We start from the raw sequence: 21,450 nt of genomic DNA on the forward strand, positions 1-21,450 counted from the left end.
TAGATCGCGTAAGCTGTTTCTTCCTCTGCTAAGCGCTGATTTCGTCGCAAGAGCTCTTTTGATATCATGAAAACACAGTTCGCAAGTGTTGAACTCGGGTGAATATGGCGGTTGGAATAACAAGCGTACACCACAATTTGCTAGCAAAGCAGTAAGAATAGGCTCCACTAAGTGGCCATGGTGGAAGCCACAGTTGTCCATTATTACTGTATCGCCTCTCTCTAGCACGGCCGATCCATCTGCTCTTGTGAGATTAACTGCTTCCTCGAAAAATAACAGGAGCTCGGACGGACCTTCAAGTACGTTCATAAAGTCTACGCCGAATGGAGAATGCAGCAGATTAATAGTGTACGTGGCACTTGAAGCGTACCGTTGAATTTCGAATGCAGGCTCACCTCTGGGGGCATTTCCGTATTGTCGGTTTTAAGTTGTTTTCGCAACACTACTCTCGTCAAAACAGTGAACGGTGCCTGGTTCCAAGTTGGATATTGCTTCAAGGAATTCATTTCGACGATGGATATGGTCACTCCTTTGTGATTCTGATGGTATTTGCTGTATTTTCTTTTTTGTCATGTAGAGATCCTCCCTGATACACTTTGATATGGCAGACTTCGACGGCAGGTCCAGGGGATGAACTACTCCGTCGAGTAACAAACGATCTTGCAGTTCCCTTACGTATACGCTTGGTTTCATAAGTTTCTCCGTTTAAATAGAGCTGATTACTTCAGGATTCATTATTCTTCTCTCTGCTGGATCTCGGAGATGCTGGAGCGAGGAACCGGTGTGATCGTAGTCGGCTAACACATTCTGGATGAAGCAACAGCTTGTTTTGGGCTCTCTAGCAATTGCTCACTGTGACATCCCATCGTGGTTTAAGTCAAGAACTTCTTCTCGCAAGATGTTTGGGATAATTTCGACCGTTATCATAGAGTTTTCCATCTTGATTCCTGCAAAGCTACATTTTGAATTAGACTGAAACTTTCCAACCGTTGAAACGGTAGGTTTTCAAATTGTACTTTGTGAGAAATCTATATTTTTTCATCCCTCGAACTCTATTGGTCAATTTGCGAAAAATTTTCCGGGGTGGCCTCGGTTGGAGTAGTCGCACTGTAATCGTTCCCATGGGAAAAATATTCGTAGAGAATCGAACGTAATCTTTCTATCTACGACTATTTGATAGTCTCAAACGTCATCGGAATCTAGCATGATCGACAAGAACTGCTCCTTCCAAACATTTTTCGCTGACGCGTAAAACACTTCCACATTTCCATCACGGACATTTTTCAATACATCGTCTTCAAACTTATCTCTCCAAGATTTTCCTCACAAACCCGTCGAAGAACGTCCATACTTTTTGCGAAAGCAGTTGACCGGAAGTTGTCTGCTGTCTCGACTTGACAAATTGACAGGTAATCGACCAATCAGTATTCTCCGTTTCCCAGGAACGGGAAATTCGAAGAACAAAGGAACCTCCTTCTCCCTCTCCCCAATCTTTCCTAGTTCTCTTTTTTACATTTGCATAATTTTACCATCACTTTGCGCGCGTGATCTGGGGATTTTTTGTGGGGGGGGGGGGGAGGGGAGAGGTAAGAGAATACCTTGCTCTCCTCCAGAAAGGATAAGAAAATTCTGTAAGGTCATGTGGGGGGGGGGGGGGGTGGGGTGGGGAGAGAGGTAAGAGAATACCTTGCTCTCCTCCAGAAAGGATAAGAAGATTCTGTAAGGTCATGTGGGGGGGGGGGGGGGAGGGGAGAGGTAAGAGAATACCTTGCTCTCCTCCAGAAAGGATAAGAAAATTCTGTAAGGTCATTACGTTCATATGATAAGCAGACTTAAATAAATGCTATTGAAAAGGAAAAAAAGAATTGTTGAGCTTCGAGCTCCGCTTTTATATAGACTTGGCTATATAAAATAACCGTAAATGAGCAATATTTACGGTGTGTCGAGCGAAAACAGATATTAACACGTTACCCTAAGAGGCAAACCTTCCGCGAGGAATGTGACAACAAAGTGGTGAACTTCAATATATTATCAAGCACAAGGGTTTTCATCCAAAAAATGGATGGTTAGTACTTGACTGAGCAGCTTTATTTCTGTGGCAAAAGGGAGCCTACAATGCTGAAAACTGGTAAAGATTTTCTGTAGATATCGCTAAAAACAATTTTGGGAAGAGAAGGGGCAAAAACACAATGAATCATACGGGTATCTGTTATTTAATTTCACTTTGCAAGCGACATAAGATGCTGATTATGTTTACCATCCGTTTCCGATTGCTCAGATCTTTCAAGAAGCTTTCCGTTGCATTAGCTTGTTAGATATTGTATTCGGTAATGCCGGAATTTTTGGAAAAGAAAGGGACAACCACACGATAAGTCAGATGGGTATTTTTTTAATATATTTCATTTTATGGGGGCATAAAATTCTGCTTCTAGGAGCGCTGATTATTATGTCTGGCTTATGCTTCCGATTCCTCAATGTTTTTCAAAAAAGGTTTTGGGGAGAATAAGCCTTTCAGATGAAACATGGTCAGGCTGTGCTCTTCCGCTGTTTGCACATCAATTTGCACAAATGCATTGGCATAGCATTTTTTTTTTTATTAATTTTAAGTAGCACTTTGGGTAGTGAGTTGTATGGTTGTGATTGTTGTGAAACTTGCATGTGTAAACTTGATATCTGTGAGGCTTATTTGATAAAGTAGGGTAAAAATCAGTAGTTGGATTTCAACGTTATGGGTTTGTTTTTAAAAATGAAGTTGTTGAAGTATGCTAATATCTCAAACATATTTAATTCGAGAAAAAATTCACAAGAATGCGCTTGTGTTTTTCGAGCAGAACTTTCATTTACTCTAATGAAAACAAAATATCTGAAAAATGATGATATCGACCTTATAAGAGCATACTAGTGGTGGGATTTCAACATTATGGGTTTTTTTTTAATTTTACTTTGAGAAAAATTCAGGTATAAACAAAAATGTGCTTGTGTTTTTCGAGCAGAACTTTCTCGCTCTCTAATTAAAGCAAAATGTCTATCATTCAGAAAAATGATGATATCGACCTATGAGGAGCATATTAGACTTACGGGTGCCTGATTTTGACAATATTTGACAGGAGAGTGTGCATTAGAAATAAACCCGCAGAGACTGACCTTCCCCTTCGAGCATGGTGTATCTGTGGACGATCCAACTTTTGTATAGCTGCAGAATTTTCCTAATTAAAGAAGGTAGTTATCAACTGGCTTATTACGTTCAGCAACACACTAAAACACGGCACGGTAAGCGATGAAAATCCGAAAAACGGAAGATAGAGCCGCTCTTATCGATCGTCTCAATCATTAAAGAGAATTTCCTAAAATTTGACTTGATAACACGTGAGGCGCCTCATGTTGATCGCATCAAAATAAGTCTTACCTCTGAGAGGAGCTTTTCTCAGAAAATTATAGATATAGAATCTTGGATTTTTTGTTTCCTATCCGTTCCTTCTTTAACCTAGATAGTTCAAAGCAATAACTTTTCTTTCTGCCTCTAACATCCAAAGTTTTATCTTCTGTGATAGTAATTTCCCAAAAAGTCGCTACGAGCCCATGATCCTTTCAGATGAGACACAGTCTTGCTGCACACGTCCGCCATTTGTAAGTCGGTTAAAAAAATGCATTGGCACATAATTTTCTGACTAAATTTAATTAGCATTTTGTATAGCGAATTGTATGCTCATGACTGTCACAAAACCTGCAGATATAAGACTTGTTAGCGCTGAGGCTTATTTGTTGAAGTAAGAAAATAATTAGTCAAGGGATCTCAAAGTTATGGACATTTCTTCGTAAGAACAAAAGTTCTAAAATATGCCCCTATTTCAAACGTTTCTAATCCATCAAAAGACAATATTTGCTTTTAAATTTAAAGGCGCTTCATTTATGAAGTCAAAATCAAAGAAATAGGTTATTTTCTTGCCAAAAAGCGCGACTATAAAATGTAACTAAAGTGCCAATTAATAGGTTGGGCCGCCTTAAAAATTAAAGGAAAATTCTGCTTGAAAAACACGCACACATTGCTATTACCATAAGCAAACTTTGAAGTATACATATTATACTGATCTTCCTTAATTAAGTTATGAGATGCATAGGAAGAGTGGCTTTTTCAAATGAATGATCTCTGCATCATGAAGCCCCCTTTCTACAGTCCCTACCCAGAGATAGTTTAAGGTGGCCGAACACAGTTTTAAAGTATACAGGTGTTAGTAAGCGTTATTTGGAAACTACGTTCTTTTGGGTGCCCGAAATTGGTGAGGTGCAAGATCAACTAAAAAGAAATGAATTTTGATACTTGTTGTTGAGCTAGGTCCCGTTGCCATGGCAACGCAGCGAGCTATTGACCGTCTACAAACAATAGTTTTCCTTAATTTTTAGAAAATGCACTCGTTAGATTTTTTCCATTTTTTGTCTCCAGAAAAACTCACAAAATACTGACAGAATGACACTGCTTTCATGTAACTTTAACAGAGGGATCTTCTGTAAATATCCGTTTTGCACTTTAATGTTTTGTGAAGATACCCTCTGTCAGATTTGGATTTTTGTTTGCAGGCGAGTTAGGCTCTTAGAGAACTACTATATTGCTAAATTTCACGAAATTCTAACGAGCGGTTCCTGAGAAAACAGTTCATTTCCATTAACACAACCAGTCACAATTTTTTGGTCAAATGCGCATGCGTGGCTTTTAATTCCTTTTTTCAGCAAAAATTAAAAGCGTGCAAAAAGGCTTAGCTCTTCGTGAAATCGCTTTCTTTGTTCGGTGATGAAAGAAAAAGGGTCACAAACGATACACTGGATTATTTTAAGCGCAAAACTTAACTTTGTAATCAATTTGATATAAAATTAAGGGATCAGTTTATCGACGCCATATTTTGCTTACCACAATCCTAGCGCGCGCTTACTATCATCATTAAAGAATGAAGCCATCAAGCGCGCGCAAACTGTGTTCGGCCACCTTAAGGCAGTTGTCTTCCAAATTAAATATAATCTTCTGATCAATAGAATTTTGTTGTTTCAGTCAGTTTGGTTTTCAAAAAGAAAGACGTATTTTATTTTCATTAAAATGAGGGAAAGTTCTATTCGAAAATTTCCATATATTACAATTACCAATAAAAATAGTGAATATGTATTAAGATGTTCCAGTATTCTCACCAGAGCAAAAGAAAGTTCTCCTCAAGAAGCGGCAAGATTTTTTTATTTAACACAAGCAAACGTCTCCTAGCTCAGACAACATGACCTTTATAATGAAATCATCGGGGGATGGACAGTTCGGCTTTCCAAGAAAAACGCAAATGGGTTAATCTTCGTCAATGGATTACTTCTGGATACTCTTTCCACTGCATGTCTCATCATATCATCCACAGAATTCTTTTCAGCGCTAACAGATTTACTTTCATCAGCTAAAGTATCAGAAGGTTACATTCGAAGATCAGCCGCACATTACAATTATCAATAGAAACTCTGGTGGTGAGCCCCTCGGAACATTTTATAACCGCTTGTGAACTTTCCGAGGAAATTGCTGCAATGTGCGGCTTTGTAAAATAAGCTTTGCAATAGTTCAATGTTATCCGAGAAAGTAGCTTTGAGTCTTATGGGAAGAAATTCTGTAGGTGTTTTTGCAAATTGTCGTCACATTTATCGTCAGCTGTTTACGATCGACCAAGCGGTTATAAATGGTATTAATCATACATTATTGCTCGTGTTTCGTAAGCATGAAGATTCTGTTAAAAATTAAACGTCTGATAACCACTTTTTTCAGTGTTTTAGGTGAGGTGAAATCCAGCCCCGTACGCTTCTCGTTATAGTTCCAAAACATAATTACTGCACTTGTTTATTAGTTACTGTAAGAAGAAGAGGCGAAAACACGCTTTAATTTTGATTAAGGCTTCGAGAATTGGGTGCTGCAGTTGTCTTAAAATATCTTTCTCCAGCAACTTTCCATAGCAAAATGTCCTTGCTCAAGGAAGCAAGAAAGAGCGTGAGCATTTCGAGCAGAACTTTCCTTTATTATTATGAAAGTGAAATACATGTCGTCAAGAAAAACGGTGATATCGATCTAAGATTAGACTTCTGGGTGCTTGTATTTGACTATTTTTGACAGGAGAGTGCGCATTAGAAACAAACCCGAAGAGAACGTTCCCACTTCGAGCATGGTGCATCTATGGATAAAACTTCTTTGTATAAAAGCAAACGTTTCTTACATGAATGAGGCATATTACACTCAGCGATACAAGCAATGCACGGCAGACGAGGAATGTGTTTTTTTTTCTGTGAGAGAGATAGGACCGCGCTTATCGTCTCAATCAGTTCGTAGAAGCGACTTCTAAAATTTGCCTTGATGAAGCATAAGTCGTCATCATGTTGATCGCATCGAAATACGTCTTACCTCTGATACGAGTTGCTTTTTTTTTCAACTTCATTTTTGGAAGAAAAAAAATGCCCATAATTTCTTATTTTTCCTTACTTCATCAAACAAGCTTCAGAGCTAGCAAAATTTATATTCACCAGTTTCAATTCGCTACACAAACACTAGTTACGTTTACTCTAAAAATGCTATGCCTTTATGCATTTCTTAGCCGACCTTAACCTGCGGTCATACCCTCCCTCCCTACATCTCATCCCGAAAAAAAAGTAAATACATAAAAAGATGCAGGTTAAGCGACGTACAAATAGCGATAGTACATCTGCACGTTTCAGGACAATCATGACCATCAAACAACTCACTACAAAATGCTACTTAAATTTTCTTCTAATATGACATGCAAATGCATTTTGCGTAAGCCGACGTTCAAATAGCGAAAGAGAAAACCCGGTTTATCCCTCATCTGACAAGCTACTGCCACCCTAAGCTTCTCGAAAGACCCGAGCAACCAAAATGTACGGCAAACATAATCGTCTGATTCATCTTGTATTTTTCCCTTCATTGTCCAAAATTGCTTTTAGTATTATAGGATATGATATCCGTCTACAGAAAATCCTTACCAGTTTTCATCATTGTAGGTTCCCTTTTGAACAGGAATAAAGCCGCTCAATGGAGTGAAAACCCTTCTATTTGATAATATACTGAAGTTCACTAGCTTTGTTTGTCACATTCTTCATGGAAAGTTTGACTCTTCTTTGGGATAACGAGTGTTGATACTCTTTTCTTTTTGCTTGACACACCATTCTTAATTTTTCTACTTATGCCCGCACCATTTACGGTTACGTTAATTAAGCTTCTCGAAAGGGGCATTGCACAATGCTGAAATGTGTAAGCATTATTGTTTATAAGAAAAATAGACGTTATTCATCGTGACAATTGTTTTCCCTGAGAGGCAAACTACCCGCCAAGATCGTGACAGCAAGCTTAATATCTTGAGGATATTATTATTTCTCACATTGGTTTTCCTTGCAGTTGAAAATCAAATGGTTAGAAGTACTCGAGTTGACGAATTTTTTCATCTAAATCGGAACCTTCAGTGCTGACAACTGGGGTACCTGTAACAATAAGGTTTTTGGAAATTAAGGGAATATTGGTCATCAGTCAGTTGAGTATTTTTTATTTAATTTCATATTAAAAGCAGCATAAATTTCGGCTTCTAGTGGCGCCGATTGTGTTTGCTTTACGTTTTCGATTGCTCAGATTTTTTCAATAAATCTTTGGGTAGCATAAGCCTTTCAGATGAGAGATAGTCTAGGTTCAATTGTCCGCTATTTGTGCGTCGGAAAGCACAAATGCTTGTCAGATTATTTTCAGAGTAAATTTAACTAGTATTTTGTGTAGCGAGTTGTATGGTTATGACTGCCATGAGGCTGTGTAAATAGCAAACTTATTGACTTGGTGGCTTATCTTATGAGGTAAGAAAAAAGTCACTTGTGCCCCATATTTCAAAATTATATAATTCATATTTTCTTAAAACACACTTCATTTATAACGGTTTTTCTTTTCTTGCCAGAAATGTAACATAGGAGAAACAGCCACACACTGAGTGCTGCTACCATAAGTACTAGCAAGATTCAAAGCATACAAATTATATTGATGTTCCTTTGATAATTCATCAGATGTTTTCGACGTGTGGGTTTTCAGGATAAAAGGGAATCGATGATCTCTATAGGCTCAATTCTATTTTTTCTTTTTAAAGTCCTTGCCCAAAACTAGTTTAAGGCAATCTTGCTCTTTGATGAGTTCAGTTTTCTACTCTATTTTCATTAAAATAAGGGAAATTTCTATTTGAAAAATACGCACATATTGGAATGACCAAAAGCAAGTCTGCATCAATGTATATAAGTGACGCTTTATTTTGACAAGAGCAAATTATAGAAAGTTCTCCTCAAAAACCGCCATCATATTTTGATCAACACAACCAAAGGTGTCGGCACACGTGATGAACTTAATAATTCATTCCACGGAGGACAGACTGTGCGGCTTTGCAAGGGAACCGCCAATGGGTGATCTCTCGAGATTCAATTTTAATGCATTCCTTCCTCGTGATCTGCCCAAAGATTGTTTGAAGCATACACACTATCCTGTGATCATTTATTGTAAGATCCAGAGAGTGATTTTCTGTGATGACAAATGTTTTTGTTTTCATCCGAGTAAAAGAAAGTTCTGCTCAAAGAACACACGCACATCACAATTATCAATAGCAACTCTGCATAAATGGACTTATAAATTCGCTCATGAATGTATTATGAATGCATTGCTACTCAATTGAAGAAAGTTCCACAAGGATCGCTGCATTACAATTATCAACTGCATGAAAGAACTAATTCATTCGTGAATGTACTAGTAAACATTGATAATTTACGAATGTATTCGCGATCGAACGTTTTCAGTAGTTAATTCTTCTTGAGGAAAGTTCAGTTTAACGGAATGGCCATTTGTCTAGAGCTAAATGGGTTTTAGATCAATCAAATCCCTCCACGTGCATTTGTTTTTTGCTATGAACAACTGAATGATCATGGCAATTATATACGCAACTTAAGCAGTTGCGAAAAGAAAGAAGAAAAAAATTCAGGCTTGAACGGGATTCGAACCCATGCCCTCTGCGATACTGGTGCAGTGCTCTACAATTGAGCTATCAAGCCAACTGCTAGCTGGGAGAAGGCCATTTTTTTTTTATTCGAATATATCCGTAGAGGTGATGAGATGAAAGTGAATATATAAAACTGCATTCATGCGAACTGCAGAAGAAAAAAAGGATAAATGAATAATCGCAGTTATATGCATTCACTTATTCATTCTCTCTTCCGCAGTTCAAATGTATAAATAAAATAAAATATGCTTTCTTAAGGTAACACGAATATTCGTGAGTTTTCCGAGCAGAACTTTCTTTTACTCAGTTCAAATGTATGAATTTTCATATATTCACTTTCATGTTGTTAAAGTGTACAATACTTTATTGGTTACTAAGAGAACAAGCACGTGAAGAAGTTTTGTTTTGATGAAGCCTTGCAGAATTTGGTGCTGCTACTGTATAAAAAAATTGTCAAACTACAACAACTTTCCATAATAAAAGATTTGCTTGCTTACGGTAACAAGAATATTCGTGAGTTTTCCGAGCAGAACTTTCTTTTACTGTAATGAAAACAAAATGATCTGTTATCAAGGAGAATGGTCATCTTGATCTTAGAAGAACATGGTAGACTTATGCCTGCTTTTGACTATGTTTGACAGGAAAGTGCGCGCTGGAAATGGAGAGATCAATTTAAAAGCACGGAACATGTTTAAGTTTGATCAAGCCTTGCAGAGTTTGGTGCTGCTACTGTATAAAAATTTGCCCTAGATTTGTCAAACCACAACAACTTTCAACAATAAAAGATTTTCTTGCTTACGATAACAAGAATATTCGTGAGTTTTCCGAGCAGAACTTTCTTTCACTGTAATGAAAAAAATGATCTGTTATCAAGGAGAATGGTTATCTTGATCTTAGAAGAACATGGTAGACTTATGCCTACTTTTGACTTTGTTTTGCAGGAAAGTGCGCGCTGGAAATGGAGAGATCAATTTAAAAGCACGGAACATGTTTTAGTTTGATCAAGCCCTGCAGAATTTGGTGCTGCTACTGTATAAAAATTTGCCCTAGATTTGTCAAACCACAACAACTTTTAACAGTAAAAGATTTTCTTGCTTACGGTAACAAGAATATTCGTGAGTTTTCCGAGCAGAACTTTTTTTTACTGTAATGAAAACAAAATGATCTGTTATCAAGGAGAATCGTTATCTTGATCTTAGATGAACATGGTAGACTTATGCTTGCTTTTGACTATGTTTGGCAGGAAAGTGCGCGTTGGGCATGCATGGACCCGCAGAGACAAATTTATTCGCCTTTGTTAGCAGAATTGAACTTTCCCCCACTGATCAATTAGTCAAGAAGCATCATGGCGTAACTATGGAAACTTTCTTTTGCAATAGCAGTGTTCTTCTACTTTTAGAGCAGAACTTTCCTCTTTTTTTATTAGTGTAATTAAAATTTTTCCCTGCTAAGAAGAAGTCCCATGGAAACCAAAGAATATAAAATAGAGATGATGTTTGGTTTGAACCATCTTCTTGCAGAGACTGCAGAGGAAACGTGTTGGAATCGCCAAAGCCAAGATCGTTCGTTTGCTGTTCCCTTGGACTGAAACCATTTGTAACCCTTACCAGAGGTGAGTGTAACTTTCCTCCGATGAAAATGACGATGACTTATCTTTGCTCGATTTGACGTTTTCATGTAGAAAATCCTCTACGTGTTACTATAAGATATAGTTTTCATTCCTACTGACCATGTAAATTACTGTTGTGATAACCTCGACCTTACATCAGCCCGAAAAAGGTCGAAAATATTACTGTTGTGATAACCTAGACCTTACACCAGCCCGAAAAAGGTCGAAAATTGATGAACATATTGAAAACAGAACTCAAGCTGCAATTCAATTTACTACAGTTTAGAACTACTGAGGATGCGTTGTTCGTTGCCATTTTTCTTTTTGTTTAATCCAGTATCGCGTTGAAATGATAGAACAGGATATTAAATAGGATATTATTGCTTGTTTGTTCTGTTGGAAATTTGCGTTCATGTACACGCCAATTCGGTAGGTAAAGTTAAAGTCACCTAAGCGGCCACGGGGCCAGAGCGCAAACCATTTTCTGAAGCATGAAGCAAGGAGTATTGCTACTCCTCCCTAGATGCGATGCTGGGCCATCTCCTGCTTAGGGAAGCAACACAGCAATGAAGAAACCAACCAAAAAGCCAATATCATACATTACTCATTGTTACAGTTGCGAGTAAAGGAAAAATGTTTTTCCCTGTCATTTCTTACTACTTTTCCCGATGACAAAAACTGAGAAGTCGTTCCAATTTGTTTCACCCTTATGGTGAGGCAATTTAAAGTATCTGTAACTTTTCTACGAAGGATAGGTAGAAGTAATTCTACTTTATTTGACCATGTGAAGAAAATATCAGAGGCTCCTATGTAAGTCAATTCGTAAAAGAAACGGATTTGTGATTAAATGAAAGTAGGGAAATTTCGGGCGAGAATATTAAAGGGGCATGAATGACACTTTATATGAGCGGCAAATACTGGGTCATCATTGATTGACTTCTGTGCCATCCAGCGCACATTTTTGTTTCCTCATTTTGTTTTACGCCATCAAAATGTAGCCTAAGGTGGGGTTAATTTTAATATCGAGCACCTAAAAAAAGTGTGGTGATAGTTGTAATTATAGTGATCTTATTAACAATTCTTCTATCCCAGCTCTATGGAGTAAAAGATGGCTCTCAAAATGGTGATGGTTCTTGCACTATCTGCATTTGCAATAGGCGGAAAATTGTCACCGACAACCACCACCTAGAGTTATAGCATAACCAGTAAGAAAACAATTGAAACGTTGCCACAACCACCACGTTTTTCTTTCCTCATTTTCTTTCAAGAAATCAATTTGTTGCCCAAGGTGGGATTAGTTTTAATACCGACTTCTTAAAAAAAAAAGTTAAATTTTCACAATTATGATCGATAACCTCGCGTTTTTCTTCCCACCAGGCTTACGGAGAAAAAGATGGCCCTCAAGTTGGTGATGGTTCTTGCACTATCTGCTTTGGCAATAGGCGGAAAATTGTCACAAGAACCACGTGCAGTAAAAATCGAGAAATTGCCACAACCACCACCTACTTGGAAACCGAACAAAAGTGAGTTAATTTCTTTTTAATTTTCCCTTTGCCAGTTTCCCGTAAGTTCTGAGCATAACATCATGTATCCTGATTTAAATGATTGTGACGATTATATCGATTTTCCCATTAATTCAAAAGCAATGAGATCGCTTATTCTATGAAATCCTCGAAAAATGAGATAAAAATAGAAATAATTCTGCAACTATCTTTAATGAACTATTTTTGTCAAATTTGATGTAAAAAATTGGTCAACCAAACGGCAAACTTTACTTAGTAATTTTTCATCGAAGTGCAAATTTGATCGCGCCAAATGGTGACCTTTGAGGTAAAATAATAAGAGAAGATAAATTTCAGAAACAGTAATCCAAACGCAGACACCAGCACAGTGTTTCTGGTTTTCAGTCAATATTAAACACGATGAAATGCCCAATGAAATACTTGACATTGATTAATGTATTACTTTTTTCCATTTTTTGTAGTTATGAAGTTGTCCCAACCAGAAGGTGAGTTAAGCCTCTTGTACTACTTCACTGATTTTCTGACCATCCTGTTTACCCCCCCCCCCCCCCTCCCACTCCCTGAGAAAACAAACGCTTCTTTTCTCTACGTACGTTTTCACTGATTTAATTTTCCGTCTGTGTTTTAATGAATCGTATATATTTCATTTCAGCCCTTCGGTCTATTCGTAGTACATCCATTTCCAATGATGAGTTTGGGTTCGTTTTCTTTGCTTCGAAGGCGTTTGAATGTCATCTCGCGTAACTGAAAAAATTGTTGCAATTGTTCAAGGCTACCATTATGCGCCAATCAATTCGGTTTCAAACGAAATCCAAATATATCGTTATGGAAATTCACATATCGCAGCGAGTGCCCCTGTTTCCTTATTTTCTTTTCTTTTTTTTTTTTTTGGGTTGTTGTTAGAAAATGATGGTAACCATGGCAATGCTATCATTGATGGATCTCGACCGCGATCCCAGTGTACATATAGTCCCGCGACAAAAATTGTCGGTGGAGAAGAGGCACCCGAAGGAGCCTGGCCGTGGCAAGCACTCCTCGAGATCACCAAGTCGGATGGTCAGTACATGTGTGGAGGATCTTTGGTTACTTCTAATTGGGTGGTCACTGCAGCACACTGTCTCACAGGGGCCCAACGCATTCTCGTAAGGTAAGAAAAAAAAATCTAATACTGTACCATGGTACTATGCAACGCCTTACTTCGTACGTCTAACTTCTCGTGACTTCAAATGGTCGTTTGTGTTTTATCGCGAGTAATAGCATCGCCGTTTCTCTGGCAGATCAAAACCCCGTTATCGGTATCTCGTAGCCTGCAAATACAACCGCATCTCATCCCTCCTTCTCGGTAGGGATGCCCCAAGCGGAGGAGAGCGATTTGAGACGGCGGTATTGATATCGACTTTAGTTAGTGCATCATTCCGTACAAATATTACGGAACGTTAATTGCAACCTTGGAAGCAAATCCGTAAGTTGCGGCTGAAAGTACTTGCTTGCTATTTGGGTTAACGCTTTGCCTTTCGCTGGGAATCTAGAGCTCTATCCAATTTTTATGCTTCTTGAAACAGTTAGACAACAGCACGGCACACTTGAACACTCACCCGAGCTACCTTTGTTGGCAAACTAAACTGCAACTCTGTAAAGACTGCATTTCAAATCACCGATTACAAATAAACAACCACGCATCTCGAAAAGTTTGATTTCTCCAATCCTTTCTAACGTCACTGCGGTAATATTGTTGGCTCTTTGACAGAGCGACCTCCTTGCACAAAATATTAAGCTCACTGATCTCACTACTCTCTGGCTCGATAGCTATTCCTCCAACAACACGTCCAACTGAATATGCCAGAAAGAGACGAAATGAGGTTAACGTCTTCTTGCGAAAAGATTGGCTTAAGTGGATTCAGCGCCTTCTCTGTATGTGTGTATTGTGAAAAGAAAACAAAATGCCGTTTTCCCAAGAAAAAAGAGTATGTTCAGAGGAATCTTAACTATGTGACACTTTCCTTGTTTCAGACTTGGCGTCCATGATAGAACACAACAATCTTCAAAAGAGCAGAGCGTTTATGCCATACGCGGAATTACACATTCCAACTACAATCCATCTGCAAGTTCTACACACGACATCGCCATGTTGAAATTGCAGAGGTCTGTTAAACTCAACGACGCTGTTAACCTGGCTTGTTTGCCTGGATCGAGTGGGAGTGTGGCAGTTGGCACGTACTGCTGGGTGACAGGTATGAGTGATGAAAAGGTGATTCAGTTATGATGGAAATATTACTAAGGGATGAATAACTCGGTATGTTATCACCTGAGAGATTAATAAACTGGCACGATTACTGCACCTTTCAATAACATGCGGACTCTGAAGTTCAAAATTCAACCAACCGTTATGCTTTTCACTGCCGTCAATCACTGCAGCGGACCTCTAAGAAACAAAACCGTTTGGCTCAACGGGGTCAAAAGGTCATGTTCGTGCACTGAGATTGGCAGATTTCGATCCACTTTGTCGGTTTCTGTATTTTTGTGGTCAGTCGATTGTCGCCGTAATTAGGTCTAATTAGGATTGACGGCAGTAAAACACGCAAATTGTTAGGTGAGGTTGAAGTTCAAAGTCCGTATGTTATTGAAAGGCGCAGTAAAAATGGAAGACTGTATAGCGAAATCCGATTTGTGTAGCGCTATTTAGCCTGGGATCTCTTTTCATAGCCTGAGGGGGGTGGGGGAGGGAATTATGACCCTTCCCCCACTTATAACTTCAAAGTACTACAGTGATAATAGTGAAACATAGGGGTTATACGATACGCTGAAACCTCTTTCCTTTGAGGTGCAAGGAATAGTATATAAATATAAAAGTTGCTAGGACAAACTATCTTTTTTTCACAGAAAGGTCAAAAAGTTGGGTGGTGCTTGCTCTTAAGACCGTATTTATCCTATTTCACCTAAAACACGGACACAAAGTGTTCTTCCCGACTTCTTTGAACATTCAATTTTTTGAAGATAAGTAAAGCAACAGCTTTGAGACGTTACCTACAAGGTGTCTAAAAAATACAAGCACAAGCACAAGAGTCCATACAAACACTAAGAAGTACAAGCACAAACACAAGAGTCCATACAAACACTGAGAAACACAAGCACAAATACAAGAGTGCATACAAACACTTAGAAATACAAGCACAAACACAAGAGTCCAGACAAACACTAAGAAATACAAGGACAAACACAAGAGTCCCTACAAACACTAAGAAATACAAGGAAAAATACAAGAGTCCATACAAACACTAAGAAATACAAGGAAAAATACAAGAGTCCATACAAACACTTAGAAATACAAGGAAAAATACAAGAGTCCATACAAACACTTAGAAATACAAGGAAAAATACAAGAGTCCATACAAACACTTAGAAATACAAGGACAAACACAAGAGTCCATAGAAATACTTAGAAATACAAGCACAAACACAAGAGTCCATACAAACACTAAGAAATACAAGGAAAAATACAAGAGTCCATACACACACTTAGAAATACAAGGACAAACACAAGAGTCCCAACAAACACTAAGAAATACAAGGAAAAATACACGAGTCCATACAAACACTTAGAAATACATTAAGCACTGAAACACAAGAGTCCATACAAACACTAAGAAATACAAGGACAAATACAAGAGTCCATACAAACACTAAGAAATACAAGGACAAACACAAGAGTCCACACAAACACTAAGAAATAGAAGCACAAACACAAGAGTCCATAAAAACACTTAGAAATACAAGCACAAACACAAGAGTCCATACAAACACTAAGAAATACAAGGACAAACACAAGAGTCCATATAAACACTAAGAAATACAAGCACAAACACAAGAGTCCATACAAACACTAAGAAATACAAGCACAAACACAAGAGTCCATACAAACACTAAGAAATACCAGGAAAAATACAAGAGTCCATACAAACACTTAGAAAAAATGGGACAAACACAAGAGTCCATACAAACACTAAGAAATACAAGGAAAAATACAAGAGTCCATACACACACTTAGAAATACAAGGACAAACACAAGAGTCCATACAAACACTAAGAAATGCAAGCACAAACACAAGAGTCCATACAAACACTAAGAAATACAAGGACAAATACAAGAGTCCATACAAACACTAAGAAATACAAGGACAAACACAAGAGTCCACACAAACACTAAGAAATAGAAGCACAAACACAAGAGTCCATACAAACACTAAGAAATACAAGGACAAACACAAGAGTCCACACAAACACTAAGAAATAGAAGCACAAACACAAGAGTCCATACAAACACTTAGAAATACAAGGACAAATACAAGAGTCCATACAAACACTAAGAAATACAAGCACAAACACAAGAGTCCATACAAACACTAAGAAATACAAGCACAAACACAAGAGTCCATACAAACACTAAGAAATACAAAGACAAACACAAGAGTCCATACAAACACTAAGAAATGCAAGCACAAACACAAGAGTCCATATAAACACTAAGAAATACAAGCACAAACACAAGAGTCCATATAAACACTAAGAAATACAAGCACAAACACAAGAGTCCATACAAACACTAAGAAATACAAGGAAAAATACAAGAGTGATCCATACAAACACTTAGAAAAAATGGGACAAACACAAGAGTCCATACAAACACTAAGAAATACAAGGAAAAATACAAGAGTCCATACAAACACTTAGAAATACAAGGACAAACACAAGAGTCCATACAAACACTTAGAAATACAAGGACAAATACAAGAGTCAATACAAACACTTAGAAATACAAGCACAAACACAAGAGTCCATACAAACACTAAGAAATACAAGCACAAACACAAGAGTCCATACAAACACTAAGAAATACAAAGACAAACACAAGAGTCCATACAAACACTAAGAAATACAAGGAAAAATACAAGCTAGAGTCCATACAAACACTTAGAAAAAATGGGACAAACACAAGAGTCCATACAAACACTAAGAAATACATGGAAAAATACAAGAGTCCATACAAACATTTAGAAATACAAGCACAAACACAAGAGTCCATACAAACACTAAGAAATACAAGCACAAACACAAGAGTCCATACAAACACTAAGAAATGCAAGCACAAACACAAGAGTCCAGACAAACACTAAGAAATACATGGAAAAATGCAAGAGTCCATACAAATACTGAGAATACAAAGACAAACACAAAAGTCCATACAGAGACTTAGAAATACAAGGACAAATACAAGAGTCGATACAAACACTAAGAAATACAAACACAAACACAAGAGTCCATACAAATGCACCAGCACGAGAGCCCATACAAATACTAAGAAATACAAGCACAAACACAAGAGTGCATACAAACACTTAGAAATACAAGGACAAAGACAATAGTCCATACAAATACTTAGAAATACAAGCACAAACACAAGAGTCCATACAAACACTTAGAAATACAAGCACAAACACAATAGTCCATACAAATACTTAGAAATACAAGCACAGACACAAGAATCCATACAAACACTTAGAAATACAAGCACAAACACAAGAGTCCATACAAACACTTAGAAATACAAGGACAAACGCAAGAGTGCATACAAATACTTAGAAATACAAGGACAAACACAAGAGTCCATACAAACACTTAGAAATACAAGGAAAAATACAAGAGTCCATACAAACACTTAGAAATACAAGGACAAACACAAGAGTCTATAGAAATACTTAGAAATACAAGCACAAACACAAGAGTGCATACAATTATATGCAAACACTTAGAAATACAAGTACAAACACAAGAGTCCATACAAACACTTAGAAATACAAGCACAAACACAAGAGTGCATACAATTATATGCAAACACTTAGAAATACAAGCACAAACACAAGAGTCCATACAAACACTTAGAAATACAAGCACAAACACAATAGTCCATACTAATACTTAGAAATACAAGCACAAACACAAGAGTCCATACAAATACTTAGAAATACATGCACAAACACAAGAGTCCATACAAGCACTTAGAAATACAAGCACAAACACAAGAGTCCATACAAACACTTAGAAATACAAGCACAAACACAACAGTCCATACAAATACTTAGAAATACAAGCACAAACACAAGAGTCCATACAAATACTTAGAAATAGAAGCCCAAACACAAGAGTGCATACAAACACTTAGAGGAATTAAACTTATTTGATTCCTGTGGCTGTTATTATATTGTCATTCAGGGGCGGATCCAGGGGAGGTGAAATGGGTGAATTTTCACCCCCGTTTTTTTGAGACCCCTTCCTTTTTTTTTTCCTTATCCCTCAAATATTGAAATAATATTTGATTTCTCTAATTGAGGTGGAGAATGTGCATTAGCGATGACTGGTTCTACCAATCAATTTATTCATTTTGAGCCTGTTGAAATGGGGTTGACAGACCCACACGACTCCCGCTGTGTGCCCATTGTGTTGATAAAAGCCTTTATAATTTTGCTTTAATAAGCATGTCTTTAAGCGATTTCCCTTTTCTATAATAGATAAAGGGAGGTTCCTTGTATATCTCTCTTAGTAGCGGCTGGTTTTGTATTAAATGCCATTCAGTGTCCATTAGAATATATTTCAAACATGGCAGTGATGGTTGAAATTGTGTCACGAAGGGTAGAATTTTCTTGTGCACTTTCTGTTTTTGTGTAAGAGCGTTCTTCCTTTCTGCGAAGTTAACTTCGGAGAGGATTTTGTCCACCAGGTTACTAGGATAAGGTTTCGATTCCAGGCGTGTTTTAAAGTTTTTAATGTTTTCGTCAAACACTACTTTAGAAGCGTTTGTCCTCAGAAGTGCCTGCTGGGTGGCAGCTGTTGTAGTTTGTGTACTGAAATGTTTTAGTAGGTTTGTAATGTGTGTGCACGTCGAGAATCGTTTCTTTCTCGAATCTCTGTCCCTTATAGACTGTTGTATCCAAGAATGTTGTTTCTTATTGTGAGACTTCAGCGGTAAACTTTATGGTAGGGTGGTACGAATTTGCTTGCTCAATGAATTTTCTATTTCTTCTTTGTTTGTATCCCACAAGTAAAATACATCGTCAATGAATCTTCTCCACATTAGTGGTTTGTGAACGCTCTGCCTTAAGATCTCCTTTTCTATAGATGCCATAAAGATGTTGGCAAAAGCTACTGCCATTTTAGTGCCCATGGCAGTTCCGTGTGTTTGGAAGGAGTTCTCCTTCAGTATAAGGCTGAGCATTTCTCTGAGGAAATTTGTAGCTATAGGAGGGTTATTGGCATGAAAGTTCTCGTATGCGTTGCATACTATAGTGATTCTTTCAGTCCCTCTGTGGGATATTCGTGTAAAGGCTAGTGACATCCATTGAGACTAGAAAAGCGTTTCTAGGCACCCTAGTGCTTTCAATAAACCTTATGAAATGTGTCGTATCTTTTAGAAACGAGTCCTGTATTTGTGCTATTGGCTGAAGTAGTTTGTCTTCGAATGATGATAGGCGTTCTGTTGGGCCATCACACCCAGATATGATAGGTCTTGACTTCCGACTAATGTCGGTTTGTGAATTTTTGTGAGGGTATAAAACACTGGGCTTCGAGGCGGATTTGGTGTTAGGTTAAACCATTTAACCGTCACTTCGTCTATGCACCCTGCTTGATGAAGGGCATTAATGAGGTGTTTAACTCTCTGGGATGTGTCTCTAACCATTGGTTGGTCTAGTGGCTGACAGTTATTTCTATCATCCAATTGTTTCTGTCCGTCATTGATTTTGTTTTCTCCGTTCATAACGACGGTTGTCCTGCCTTTATCTGCTTTTTTGAGAATAACTTCTTTGTTGTTAACGTTAATAAGCTCCTTGAGAGCTCTTCGCTGCACAGACCTCAAACACCTCAACCAGGCTTTGGCTCTATAAAAAATTACATTATTACAAAAATTCACCCCCCATTTCAAAATCCTGGATCCGCGCCTGTCATTGATATTACCATTGTAATTGTTAATATAATTCAATACCAAATGGAAAGTATGAAAAATAAAAAGATGAAAAGATGTACATTTGAAAATCTTCAACATTAAATACTTGTTTTTGGAGTGTTTTTTCCCCTCTCTATTATTATTTATTAATTAATTAATTTATTTATTTTAGTATTTATTTATTTATTTATTGTTTTTTTTTTCTTGGAGGATTTGGATATACCCTTCCTAGAGGTGTCTCAGATGTTCTGATGCAAGTCTCTCTCCCAATCGTGTCGCAATCCACTTGTCAACAGGCCTATCCATGGGCGACAATCGATGACTCCATGATCTGCGCAGGCTATGCTAATGGCGGTAAAGACTCCTGCTCGGGGGATTCAGGGGGTCCGATGGTGTGCCAAGCCAACGGCAAGTACTTCCTAGAGGGTGTGGTATCGTGGGGATACGGATGTGCACGCCGAGGGAAATATGGTGTCTACGGAGACGTCCGCTACTTCAGGCAATGGATCGATGCTGTAATAAGTAACTATTAAGGAAAGAGGGCGGTAAACCTGTTAATCGTGCCCTGGAGCATTAAGACGATAAAAGTCGTAAAACATGTTTAGACATGTGCGAATAAGGAACTCTGTAAACTTGTTAAAGAAGGGGAAATAAAATGCATTGAAAAACTAAGCTGCTGGTTTTTATTCTTGAACTGTCTATTTGCTGTAATTAGTATACATAGTGTAAAGTCTACAATGAAAAGGCAATATCGCATTCACTTTAGTTTTGGCTCTACGAAATGAGTAAACGAGGCGCAGCCGAGTTTTTTTAAACGACTTCGAGGTGTTTGGATTTCTGATGAAACACACTTTCGAGTGTTTGATATGGCTTCTCAAATGATTAATAATTCTTGGAGAAATTCAAGGCTAAAGTTGGCAAAATTTTATGGTAATTAGGATCACATATCCAAACCACGGTCACGGTAGTGATTTTTCTTGTTTTGTCTTGATGAATTATTAATGAGTTTGAGAACTTAAATTCACGCGACACGATCTGTTGAAATTGTTACTGAGTGGAGTTATTTAAAGTCGCCTTTCATCTTTATGTTGAAATAAAGTTTCAAGGAAATGTTGATTTAGTCACGCGTGATTTTTTTTTTTTTTTTGCCATTCCGAGCCGTAGAAACCTTTCTCTGGCGAGTTTACTGTTCAACAGTCAGTGTTGCCGGCCGAAGGCCGGTACTGTTGAACAGTAAACTCGCCAGAGAAAGGTTTCTACGACTTGGAATGGCCAAAAATTATCACG

The 21,450-nt window shown here is 37.8% G+C and overlaps 1 protein-coding gene across 2 annotated transcripts; it reads left to right on the plus strand.

Moving 5' to 3' along the window:
- The first annotated feature begins 1,844 nt into the window (after positions 1-1,844).
- On the plus strand, positions 1,845-20,835 carry LOC146488668 (trypsin-3-like). Of its 2 annotated transcripts, XM_085119244.1 has the most exons (7): positions 1,848-2,128; positions 10,559-10,650; positions 12,025-12,170; positions 12,632-12,655; positions 13,074-13,317; positions 14,181-14,401; positions 20,374-20,835. In XM_085119244.1, exons 3-7 carry the CDS (start codon positions 12,041-12,043, stop codon positions 20,694-20,696), a joined length of 942 nt encoding a protein of 313 aa, XP_084975370.1. In that variant the 5' UTR covers positions 1,848-2,128; positions 10,559-10,650; positions 12,025-12,040; the 3' UTR covers positions 20,697-20,835. The 2 variants fall into 2 exon arrangements, with proteins under 2 accessions (XP_084975377.1, XP_084975370.1); XM_085119251.1 differs by lacking the exon at positions 12,632-12,655 and having other exon boundaries at positions 1,845-2,128.
- Positions 20,836-21,450: the final 615 nt, after the last annotated feature.

The sequence above is a fragment of the Pavona decussata genome, unplaced genomic scaffold, assembly GCF_977016875.1.
Source record: "Pavona decussata unplaced genomic scaffold, jaPavDecu1.1 SCAFFOLD_9, whole genome shotgun sequence".
NCBI classification, from domain to species: Eukaryota; Metazoa; Cnidaria; class Anthozoa; order Scleractinia; family Agariciidae; genus Pavona; species Pavona decussata.

Bases quoted from the DNA above. Each gene is read 5' to 3' on its own strand.
- LOC146488668 (XM_085119244.1), top strand. From the start codon at position 12,041: ATGGCCCTCAAGTTGGTGATGGTTCTTGCACTATCTGCTTTGGCAATA. The intron at 12,171-12,631 runs GTGAGTTAATTT...CATTTTTTGTAG, and splicing joins TACTTGGAAACCGAACAAAA to TTATGAAGTTGTCCCAACCA. The intron at 12,656-13,073 runs GTGAGTTAAGCC...GGTTGTTGTTAG, and splicing joins GAAGTTGTCCCAACCAGAAG to AAAATGATGGTAACCATGGC.